General features: G+C 34.7%; 1 protein-coding gene across 2 annotated transcripts; it reads left to right on the forward strand.

Annotated features, from left to right (window-relative positions):
• The first annotated feature begins 7336 nt into the window (after positions 1-7336).
• On the forward strand, positions 7337-10147 carry LOC107489299 (uncharacterized). Of its 2 annotated transcripts, none has more exons than XM_052262384.1 (7): positions 7337-7463; positions 7738-7900; positions 8628-8690; positions 8831-8878; positions 8996-9049; positions 9561-9621; positions 9725-10147. In XM_052262384.1, the coding sequence occupies exons 2-7, from the start codon at positions 7751-7753 to the stop codon at positions 9820-9822; spliced, it is 474 nt and encodes a 157-aa protein (XP_052118344.1). In that variant the 5' UTR covers positions 7337-7463; positions 7738-7750; the 3' UTR covers positions 9823-10147. The 2 variants fall into 2 exon arrangements, with proteins under 2 accessions (XP_052118344.1, XP_052118345.1); XM_052262385.1 differs by having other exon boundaries at positions 9561-9615.
• The last annotated feature ends 2741 nt before the right edge of the window (positions 10148-12888 follow it).

Here is a 12888-nt window from a genome sequence, read left to right on the forward strand (position 1 = left end):
GAGGAGATGTCACAATTGGCCGTTTTTATAAATTGATCCTGAACGTCTTGAAACATGAAGTTTGTATATTCTCTCTGGAACCGCTTCTCTATTGGTGAGCTGGAAACACAAGGGATAATACCCCTTAAATCAGCAGTGTCACACTCAAGCTCCTTTTGCTCCGTGTCTATAACACAGTTTTGGTATTGGCGAACAAATTGCAACAAAGAGCTCTTACTGTTTAAGTACTTATCGAAAACTGAATGTATGCTCTCACTACGCTGTGTGCTCTTCATGCCAGCCCAGATTTCGTCCTTGAAAAATATTGGCACCCACATGTGTCGGTCAGCAAACATATCTGCAAATGAATAGGAAAAACAAGAAATGCAAAAAAAATAGCGTAGGTTAACCCATAAGTGCAACATCCATATTCACTATAAAATAACATCTATAAAGAAGCCACACAGAGGCAGCAATGAACCGAAAGATTATACTACCATTTAGCCACCTAGAATTGTGGAGGTCATACTTTTCAATAAAATCGTGCCAATCTCTCTCAAATGAGTCCTTAGATTTGGATTCAAACACAATCCTCTTCATGCATGTGATAAGCTGATCGAAACAACGGTAACCTACCAGCTTGTTTGATATCTTGTTTAGGATATGCCATATGCACCATCTATGGCGTGTGTGTGGTAATATGGTCTCTAATGCAGAACGCATCTGTAATAACTGATCTGTTATAACACATATGGGGGCCTTACCCATGCACTTCAACCAAGTACGAAAAAGCATTCGAATGTATGAGTGTCCTTATTCCGCAAAAATGCGCACCCAAGAAGTGTAGACATCCCATAGTGGTTGAAAAATAATAATTCCGTACTTATTAGTCTTGTAAGTAGTGTCAAACGTCACGACATCAGCAAAATATTCCCATGCAGCTCTACACCGAGCATCGGCCCAAAACACATTTCTAATGCTATGGTTTTCGTCCACATCTATTTCAAAGAAAAAGTTCGGATTGAGCTCCTTCATCCGTGAGAAGTGCTTAAGTAACTCTTTTGGATCCGTCTCATCCCCGGAAATGCGTAAGTGGCGACTAATGTAATTTCTAACATCGTTCTCTGTAAAGGTGAGGTTGGCAGGGCCATCGACAGCATTGGCTAATGCCTGGTACGTCTTACTCGGTCTAATGCCAGCTTGGTCATTTTGTTGTATCAAGTCCTTCACATGTATACTTAGCTGACAGTTTACTGAGAACATTCCAGATAGCTTCGGATTAAGCGGGTGTGAGTGGGATACCTTTACTCAAGAAATCCTCTACTGCCCTGTCATTTTATCTATTGCCAAATAGCAACGGGCTTTGCAGTTTGTTGAGGCCACCGTTTTCCTTCTCTTGGGTGCCTTTACACGGGATGTGCGGTATCCATCTCTGTTACAATGCAAAGCCTGATTAACAACCACCCTCTGATTGTTTCTAGTCTCCCAGCCGGTGGTTCTTATTTTGATGACAAATCCAGTCCTAGCCGCATATCGGTAATAATATACATGCACATCTTCTAATGTGCCGAAACACATTTCCTCCTCGGGATCTAACTCCTCGTCACCAATGGCTTGGTTTATGACCTGGAAAAAAACAAAGAAAGAAAAAAAATAAATGAAACTCTACCTAATAGTTAACTATACAAAAGTGGTTAATTTCACTATCGAGTATAACAAATAAAACACATACTGTAGTTTTAGGTGCTAATTTCGTTTTATTATGTATGTTAATGTGGATGTTAACTTCATGTAATTATGGATGTTATTCATATAATCTTATTGATTGCATAAAACATGAACTTTACATGAATATTATGCATATAACTAAAAAAATATTTAAATACCAATTACCAAAAAAAAGTTTAAATACTAAAAAAATACTTCTTATTTTAGAGATCAACATTATAAAACTATTTTAAAAAATTAAAGGTATACATTTAAAACATATATAAAAATTGAAGGTATACATTTGAAGGTATACATATGAAACATATATAAAATGGTATATAAAACATTCTTCTAAAATAATTATAGGTCTTTCAGTTTAGTCTCTATAAAAGTGATGTTTTTGCTAATACGCAATCTAAAGATATAATTAAGGATACTACAAATAAAATTAAAAAAAAATGTATAAATAAATCAAAGGTGAAAGTATATCGTTCACATGTTATGAAAATAATTCTAAATGCTTCTATTTTCATAAAACCTTTTTTATAAAATAAAAAATATAACAAAAATAATAAAAAATTTTATTTTTTTTGACATAAATAGCAAACAAATAATGATCAAGAATGTTACGCATATAACTAAAGTGCTAAAAAATACACAAAAAATAATTCGGGTTATTACCATACATCATCAGAGCTAGTGTAGTTTTTCATATTCTCAGAAATTGATTGACTGGCAACAATTTCATTGGGTGAGTCCGTCTGTTGTTCAAATTTTTCACCACCTTCTGTCATAGGTACTGTATTAAGGTTGAAATCAATTGCCATACAGATTACAAAGATAAAAACAATTTCTTGTAAAATTTCTTGACTTATACACTATTGTGCTTGCAATGGTGTTATTCTTCTGATTTTTTGATGAATATGATTGAATTAACATAAAGTATATATTAGGATAGGTTTCATGTTTCATATCTTCAATAATTGATGATAAATACCATAACGGACAAAGAATCAATTGCAATTATTTAGTGTAATTGATATTATAATTACCGTTTTCAAATATAATTATTATTAATCTTTATTGTATTTTTATATATAAAAATCAAATTATAAAAAGGAATATTAAATATTGATTACAATAATGCCTAATAAAAAGGATATGATTTTATAATTAATATTATTAATAAGCAGATTTGATAAGAACGGTGATAAGTAGAATGATAAGAGAGTGGGATAAAAAATATAACTGTTATTAAGTGATATAAATGAAGTTAATTATGAAAAGTTTTGACTAATTATGGCTGAAAAGTTTTGGTTACTAAACTTTTTCCTTTATTTATATCGACATATACTAAACTTAATAATATTATTATTTAAATTCTATTTTAATTATGTCATATAAAATAAAATAATAACATAATAATAATGTTACATTATTATTTATTTTATTTTCGAAATTTAGAACCAATTCATCAAAATAAAATTAATTATTAAAAAAAATAAATTTTTAAAAAACAACATATCGATATAAAAGCTTAGAGCATTACATAGTACATTCCGATATACTCTATGTAACTTAATTTCTTAAATAAAATTTTTAGATAAAAAAGTTAACATAATCTAAATATATAAGTGAATACTTATATATTTTTTTATTAAAATAATATAATATTCCATCTAAATTTTTCTTAGCTCCATCCATAATAAAAATACAGACACAACAATAAAATCATCCATCTAAGACACACAAAATAATTGATATTTTAAATTACAATCTATGAATAATTAATTATGATTTTAACTAATTTATCAAACTACAACTAACAATGGTTCAGCCCAGTGAAGTAATGCACATATGGAAAAAGGAAAAAAATTAAGTCAAAATCATAATTATGCATGAAAATTCCTAAAGCATTTAGACTAAATAAAAAATTAGCAACATTGAATCCCAAACCAACCTCTATTAGTGTAACGTGACACCCATTCAAAAAAAATATTAAACATTCTAACTCCCAAAATTAATTAAACGATACACAATTTCACTAATTTTCTAATTGAAAAATCAAGTTAAAAGTCAAAATCTTTTTTGAAAGATACTTCGATCTCTATTTTCGTCTCCCCAAAAATAAAGTTAATCAAAATAGTCCCCAAAAGATAATCAAATTATTCCCATTCGTTCTTCTGTCATCTCCCTCGTTGAGTTGGCTAACGTTAGCTGATGTGTGACGTTAATTGCCACCGTGACAGATGTCGAAAACAACGCAGTTTTGATTGAATGGCCTCCAAACCCTGATGCGTCGTCGTTTAGTGTCCAAAAGAGATTAAAAATGTTGCAAAGTATCACCCCACCTCATAACAACCTTCTCTCAATGCGTCGTCGTCGTCATTTAGTTTTGATTGAATGCTAACCTCTAAACTTGACACTACACTCACTCATCACCTTTCATCAACACAGCAATGGCATCTTCTTTCACTTCAACTGCTTCTTCCGCGTCTTCTTCGCTTCCCACTCCCACAAAACCCAAACCCAAAATCAATCATTTCTGCTTTTCTCTCTCCAACCTCTTTTTCTGTCTCTCTCCTAAACCCAACCTTCCTTTTCTCACCAAGGTATCTTCTTTTCTCCATTTTTTCATTTTCGTTTTTATCAATGCACTAACCCATATACAAATTCGCTTCCTTTTTCACTTTTTTCTTTTGGGATTTTGCTTAATGTACCACTTATTTGGCACGTGTAGATTTTATATCTTGCATAATTTGATTGAGGAGAAAAGAAATCAGCTTAATAATTTGTTTCATTTGGTAATGATTAGTGTAATGTTTGAGTAATTAGGCACTAATTTGGTCCTGGTATGCTGTGAATTTTTCTGCAAGCATTTTACTCTATAAGATTTTCATGATATGATATGACATTATATGTTTGTATGTATCTATGTATGTATAGGGATCCCCACCATGTCAAATTGTATGCCCAAGGGTGAAGGCACAATTGGATGAGGTACCATAACACTCCTTTTGTTCCTATGAAGTTTTTCTTGGTTTTGGTTGGGTATTGTGTTCCATGATTAAAAAAATGCATCAATTACCAAAAAGGCGATTATACTTGTTGATTGTTGAATGAAGTGAATGATATATAATCTAATAGCCATTTCATACCTATGAGAGTTTCTTCCTCTTTCCATGTTTGTTTTTTTATTTTCAATTATTTTTAATGCTCCTATTTTGCATCTGGAACAAGGTTTTTCTTAGTTATGTTCATCTTCAGTCAAGCACGAATTTTAATTAATCTTTTAATTATCTTTGTAAGGAATGCCATGTATCCATGCAATATCAGCAATACAGGATAAGAATGACAAAAGGGTTGAAGAGTATTGTCATGACTGGTTGAAGATGGAAGCGTACAGGAGGACTTATTGTTTCAATGTCAATCTGGTGAAAATGGAAAAGCCAGACTTAAGTCCTCTCCTAAACCTACTGCAGCTGCACCAGTGGTTATCTCTACTAAGACAGGGACAAGTTCAGCCACTGCTAAGAAGCTGGTCAACTTTATGACCTTCGTACCTACTCCAGGCTTCAAGCCCCCAAGGAAGACTAATAAATGACTTTTATTAGAAATGAATGTATTCTGCTTGAATTTTTTTTGTATGGGGGTACTTGCTGTTTTTTGCATAGGAGAATTGAAGTTCCATATTAAACATTGTGGTTAGCTATGTACTTGAAAATTGTATTGTGCCCTTTTATTTTGGTCTAGCCTTGTTTTTAGGTTTGTATCCTTAGTAAAACCTTATAAATTTACTGAGGTATTTATCCTTAAGACAATATGACAATTAGCCTTCTATGGCAACACAATGTTAAGAGTACTTTGATTACTGATTATGTTTATAGCTTAATATATCTTACTACAGCAGTGATTTTGATTAGTTTGCAACATTTGATGGATTAGTTTGGTCTTAATCTTAGAAAACCAAATGGAAACATCTATTCTCATTCAGGCCATTCAATTCATTACACCATGATATATTAATAGAATTTGGTTTACTTGAAAGTACATAACAAACAACACAGGGTCACATTAATGACAAATACCACAAATATGAAAATTATTAGCAGTTTCAAAGCTTTAACTTCAGCTTCCAAGCTGCCCAGTCTCCATGCCACTTTCAACCTCCATTCATCATAGTCATTTTCAACCGGCAAAACAGTTCTATAATGTTTCTTTGTTCCTCCTTCAGCCACCCCTTGATAGTTATCATCATCGACACACTTAAAGTAATTGCAGTGACTGTCCTTCTGAAAATTCAAAAATCAGAAAACAAAAAATTGAAAAACACCTAACAACACAAAACAAGATGGAAAACATTTAGCTTTTTCCAGAACACTCACCCAGTACTTTGGACATGCATGGAATAATCTATTTGGGTTCTCTGCCGTCCCATATTTTTTATCACAGCCTTCGACCCACAAAAACATGATTCCTCAAGAATTTTCCTATTGGTTGGCATTGAAGCACTGGAACCATTATCGTCGTTCGACGAAAATGAAACACCACCGCTACGACCTCCATTTCCTACCTCCATCATCGCTGCAAACCAGCAATTTCAAGGTCTACCCAAGTATATGGCCCTCTGATTGTTGAACGCGACTTATTTATCATCGAATTGAAGATTAGGGTTCAAACACTAAGGGACTGATTTGAACTGTTTCAGCATAGTTACCTTGTCAGCAATAGCAGGGGACACCTAGGCGTCTACCACGGTGGCAGTTAACATCACACGTTAGCCAACTCAGCGAGGGAGATGACGGAAGGACGAACATGAACAACTCAATTATCTTTTGGGGACTATTTTGATTAATTTTATCTTTCGGGGACAACAATAGAGATCGAGGCATCTTTCAGGGACGATTTTTGACTAATATCTCCCCATTACTTACTTCAAAAGCTTACACCAAAAACTTTCATCAACATTGCTATGTCTTCCGTTAGTGATATAAGTGTTACTTAAAACTTTGTCAGCAGTACTATTAGTATCTTATTCAATTTTATAACTAGATAGAACATCATGAATTTGTCTTTTTTAAAGGAAAAAGCAAAAGATTTTAGAATATCCTGTAATTAGGGGAAAGAAAATGAAGAATTATATAAAAGATCATATCATACACTTCACACACCATTTCAATTTAGTTAAAACGATAACGTTTTTGTTTGAGAAAAAGGGGTCGATCGATCTGTATTCATTTTTCACTTGCTAGTTTGACTGTTAATATACATCTGGTGATCAACTCATTTCTGTTAAGTGAGATGTATCTGTTAAGTGAAATGTAGACTAATTCTGTTTGACAGTTGAATATTTTTTTTGGTTTTCTATGGTGTCTCCTAATTCGATAAGTCAAAGATTAATTTGTCGTGGTAATGAATTTTATGTAAAGGTTTATCGCTCGCTAATAAATTGATGTATGTACAATACGAGATTTAAAATAAAATTCAAATGTTCAATACTTATTTAAATAAATTAGTAAGCTAACTACTAAATCCAACTTGGCTGCGGAATTGGATACTTACCCCCCCAAAAGCTTTATAATTTAACGAGTTTATCAAAATTAAATTTATATATATAACTTTGTAGTAACGCAAATGGAGAATATGCGTGTTGTTCAGCTACCTTGATACTGCGACACAGATTTCAGATTGGCTTCATTTCTTACTTCCTCACACTTCGAATCGACGCCTTCCCGCCGTTAATTCCAATAATCTTCGATACGATACGGTGTACGGTATGCTATGATACGATCCACGTTCCTTTCTTTGTTTTCCGCTTTTCAATGATCGCGTGCTTTCAATTTCATTTATCAGCTGAATCGATCTTGGATTAGATTGATCCATGTTCTTGAATGAAAATTCTCGGGTTATTTGATTGAAATCAACTAACTTCTTTAGGACTCTTTGTGGAATTGTTATGGTTGTTATCATGCATATTGTGATTGATTTGGTAAGATGAGATTGATTATTTTCGTATCGGTTATTGAAATCAAGCAATTTTGTGAATAGAGGAGGGTGAACAATGTCAGAGGGTGTAAAGAAACAGGACTTTGTTGAAGATCCTCACAAGAATCAAGTTACTTCTGTAGAAAATCCTGCGGATAATCTCCAACATCCAGATTCAGATAACAATACAAATGGTGAAAATCCCATGCCCTCGCCACAACAGGAGGTAATCCCTTTTCTTTAAAAAGGAAAAAAGAAATTGATGATTTGGGAAATTGGCGTTATTTATTTGTGTCATGGTGATTTGGGAAATTGATGATGTGTAGAATGCATTTAGTTCCAATTAATTTTTTTAAAAATACATTTGGAATGGAAGAATGGTAAGTTTGGGGCACGGATTGAATTAATAGTTAAAAGGAAAAGTGATTTTTTTTTAAAAATTAAATTATTTAAGGTCTTATGTTACATTCAGTTCAAATGGGCCGAAGCAGCATTTGTACTCCTTTCAATACTAACTTGCTGTACTATTTGTCTAACTGGTATGCATATTAAGTGTGTATGGTTTAATACAGTACCAGTGTGGTGTGGTGGAGGTTATACGTCTTCTGCTGTGTTAGCTGATGCAGATAATTCATTCATGTGTTTACTTTTTAATCTTAATATTACCTTATCTTATTCCTACATGAGGAAATATGAGATCATAATTTTCAATAGTATAGTTCGGAATATGGACAGATATTACGTTTGTATGTGAGAATATTTAGCTGTTAAGTGTGAGTAGATATTGTTGAACTCACTTCTTAATTATTTAGAAGAATCCCTTTGTAACATACTGGTTCTTAAAATGATTGTTTCCAATTTTGTTGATTTTCTTAATACAAAATCTCATGATATGGGTTTATGTTATTATGTTTCGTTGTTATTCACTGTAATCTTATTTTCTATTTTTGCAGGAAGAAGTTATCAAGAAAAAGTATGGAGGCCTAATACCAAAGAAGCCCCCACTAATATCCAAGGTTACTACTTCTTCATTTATCTGATTTTCTTTGCTTCTGCAATGCTCCGTTTCTTCAAACTTCTGGTCATCTGTCTGTTCATGTGAAATATTCTTTCCAAAATTGATTTTTGTTTTGAATGATTTTAACCTTGTTTGTAGGATCATGAACGCGCTTATTTTGATTCTGCTGATTGGGCATTGGGGAAGGTACTTTATCTCTTCCGAAGTGTGTTTATGTCATTTTATATTTTGTCAGTTTCAATTGGACTTTCAGTACTTTTAAGTTGATGCCTTATAAATGTGGCCTGTTGTTTTCTCAAATAGCAAGGAGCACAAAAGCCCAAAGGACCACTGGAAGCACTTCGCCCAAAGTTGCAGGTAAAGAAATGCTTTGTTAATTCTTTCTGTTTTCCCCTTAGTGGTGATTTTAAGATGAAACAGTGTTGTTTACACAGGAGGAGTAATTTTCTATTTGAAATCTTTGGTCCTGATTTCTTTCAAGGCATTGCCAATTGTTTCAAACTAACAAAATCCAAATAGATGTATATTGAACCGTAAAACTCTGTTGAATACTGAGTTTGATGTTTCTCTGGTTTAAATACATTAGCTTCAAGTCATCCTTATAGCCGGCTCTTTCTAGTGGAACAAGACTCGATTAATGTTGCTTTCCAAAAATGTATCTATAGAATGTTGCAGAAATGCTATGTGCTTGAGCAAGAGGCACTTAATATTACTTTTTGAAGCTGAAGTGAATTCGTGTTACTTATATTACTTTTCAATGATCAATTGCAATAAAGGTATCATTCAGTGAAGTTTGAATAAATTTTGTTGATGTTCTCTTTTTGTTTTCTGCCCTCTATCTTGGGATCTTACTTACACTGGTAATCAGCCAACAACGCAGCAGACACGTTCAAGGCGCTCAGCTTATGCTCCAGCAGATGAAGGTGAAGGTATGTTCTTATGACACTGCCATTTCTTGCGCTCTAGAAATCTTGGCTCTTTGCTAGAACTCAACACTGCATTGAGTCGTCTTCCGTTTTGGCTTTCTGACAGCAGACGGCTCCAGCAACAATTCCTCGCTAGAGCATCAAAGTGCCACCGAAGATGTTGACAGCGATAACACTAATACTTCTCAGGACCAATGCCATTAATAGCTACTGGTTTTTGTGCTATCAATTGCATTTTGACACAGCAATGCTCCCTTTTTCCCCCTTCTTTTCCATCTGAATTTAGATCAAGATGATCATGCATACTGAGTTGCTTGTGCTAATAACAAGGTGAGAATTTATGAAGCAGGTGCACTTGTAACCTTTGTATTAGATACTATGTACTCTCGGTATGTATGACATTTCCTGAATGTGCTTGGATTGCACCATGAGAGATCTTATACTTTACATTCATTTGTCAAGCAGCATATGTGCCAGTTGTAACATTTGAAGTCTCATCGAGCATAACCATCTATAATAAAATTAACTGAAATTGGTTTGTAATCGTTTTCATACTTGATTAAAGTATAAATAAATAGCGTACTACAGGAGAACATTAAGTTAAATCCGGGTGCACTCATTGCAAGGCATAAAAGATGACCACAAGTGCCTTCTCTGCTCCGGATTTAATGTTAATTTGATATGGATATGAATCTGGGTGTTTTTTGTATGGGCCGAGGTGCTCTTGGGCTGGCTATTGTGTTAAGCGTAACTAAGAATTAGTCCGTAACAGATTGGTCGCATTAAAAAGCCGAGTCTAGTGGCGACTATGTTGCCTTTTTAGAAAATGCACCAGATTTGAATTCTAGCTATGACTAAGAAGTTGATAAATAAAACCCATAGGAAGGGAAGGGTGTGTAGATAAATTACGTTTTTAAATACCCATTACACATTGTTAAGTACATAGACCAAAAAACTATTAAGTACACAAACCTCGATATATGTATAACTGGCTAGTTGTATATAAACCGCGTACTGAGCAGTTATACATATCCGGGTACTGAGTATCCGATGTATAATAAACAACAACAACAAAGCTTTGTCCCACTAAGTGGGGTCGGCTACATGAATCAAACGATGTCATTGTGCTCTGTCATGTATCATGTCTACAGAGAGACTGTTTACATGTAGATCTCGTTTGACCACCTCATGGATGGTCTTCTTAGGTCTTTCTCTGCCTTTCGCCCTTTGTCCATCTTCCATCTCATCCACCCTCCTGACTGGATGTTCTATCAATCTTCTTCTTACATGTCCAAACCATCTGAGACGCGATTCAACCATCTTTTCCACAATGGGTGCTACTCCAACTCTCTCCCTTATATCTTCATTCCTTATTTTATCCAATCGCGTATGACCACTCATCCATCTCAACATCTTCATCTCTGCCACACTCAACTTATGTTCGTGCTCCCCTTTAGCCGCCCAACACTCCGTACCATACAGCATAGCCAGTCTAATAGCGGTGCGATAAAATTTACTTTTTAAGTTTTAAAGGCGTTTTTTTGTCGCATATAAAATCAGATGCACTCCGCCATTTTGACCAACTTGCTTGGATCCTATGATTTACATCCTGTTCAATCTCTCCATTATCCTGTATGATGCACCCAATATACTTAAAACTTTTAACTTTTCCTAGGATGTTTTCTCCAATCTTCACCTCTATATTGGGGTTTTCCCTTCTCAGACTGAACTTACATTCCATATATTCCGTCATGCAACAGCATATGTGCAAACCATACACTTCTAAAGCTTCTCTCCATAACTCCAACTTCTTATTTAGGTCTTCCCTTGACTCTCCCATAAGGACGATATCATCGGCAAAAAGCATGCACCATGGCACAGGTTCTTAGATGTGCTCTGTGAGTACTTCCAAGACTAATGTGAAAAGGTATGGACTTAAGGATGATCCCTAGTGTAATACTATACCAATAGGGAATTCCTCTGTCACACCACCTTGAGTCTTCACACTAGTTGTGGCCCCATCATACATGCCTTTAATTGCCCGAATATATGCGATCCTTACTCTCCTCTTTTCTAAAACCTTCCATAAGACCTCCCTTGGTACCCTATCATATGCTTTTTCCAAATCTATAAACACCATATGTAGATCCCTTTTATTACTACGATACCTCTCCATCATCCTTCTTAATAGGTATATCACTTCAGTGGTAGATCTTCCTGGCATAAATCCAAATTGGTTCTCTGTTACTTGTGTCTCTTTTCTCAACCTTCGTTCTATCACCCTTATCCATAACTTCATAGTGTGACTCATAAGCTTAATCCTTCTATAGTTTTCGCAACTTTGTATATCCCTCTTTTTCTTGTAGATAGGTACCAAGGTGCTCTTTCTCCACTCATTAGGCATCTTCTTTGACCTTAAAATCTCATTAAAAAGCTTGGTTAACTAGTTGATGCCTTTTTCTCCAAGACCCTTCCAAACCTCAATCGGGATATTATCAGGTCCTACTACCTGCCATTTTTCATCTGCTTTAGAGCCTCTTTTACCTTGAAGTCTCGAATCCTTCGATAGTAGTCAAAGTTTTGATCTTCTTCCCTTGTGCATAATCAACCAAGACTCGGAAGAGTCTTCTGTCCCTCATTAAATAACTCGTAGAAGTAGCTCTTCCACCTTTCATTAATCTTCTCCTCTTGAGCCAACACCTCTCCATCCTTATCCTTTATGCACTTAACTTGATCCAAATCTCTCGTTCTTCTTTTCCGGCTCTTTGCGATTCTATATATACATTTTTCTCCTTCTTTCGTGCCCAAAGACTGGTAGAGACCCTCATATGCTCTTGTTTTTGCTTCACTTACAGCCACTTTTGTCTCTTTCTTAGCCGCCTTATATTTTTCCAGTTATCTACGTTGCGGCATAAAGACCATTTTTTAAAGCACTCCTCTTCTCCTACCCGTCTTAGGAAGCTTCTTTATTCCTCGCCTTTCATCCGCCACCACCTCGTCCTTGGGTTATTCGTATGATGTCTTTTCTTCAACTTTTGCTCAACGCGAAAATTCATGACGAGCACCCTATGTTGTGTTGTCAAACTCTCTCCCGGGATAATTTTACAGTTAATGCAAAATTTCCGGCTGACTCTCTTCAACAAGAAGAAGTCGATTTGAGAGCTTGTCATGCCACTCTTATAGGTTATAAGATGTTCGTCTCTCTTTTTAAAACATGTATTTGCGATGAGAAGATCAAAGGTTGAGGAAAAGTCCAAAATAGTTTTACCA

The sequence above is a fragment of the Arachis duranensis genome, chromosome 5, assembly GCF_000817695.3.
Source record: "Arachis duranensis cultivar V14167 chromosome 5, aradu.V14167.gnm2.J7QH, whole genome shotgun sequence".
NCBI lineage: Eukaryota > Viridiplantae > Streptophyta > Magnoliopsida > Fabales > Fabaceae > Arachis > Arachis duranensis.

What these genes read in the sequence shown, in the direction of transcription:
- LOC107489299 (XM_052262384.1), top strand. Translation starts at nt 7,751, where the DNA reads ATGTCAGAGGGTGTAAAGAAACAGGACTTTGTTGAAGATCCTCACAAG. An exon ending in CACTTCGCCCAAAGTTGCAG is followed by an intron (nt 9,050 to 9,560) that starts GTAAAGAAATGC and finishes ACTGGTAATCAG; the next exon opens with CCAACAACGCAGCAGACACG. An exon ending in TCCAGCAGATGAAGGTGAAG is followed by an intron (nt 9,622 to 9,724) that starts GTATGTTCTTAT and finishes GCTTTCTGACAG; the next exon opens with CAGACGGCTCCAGCAACAAT.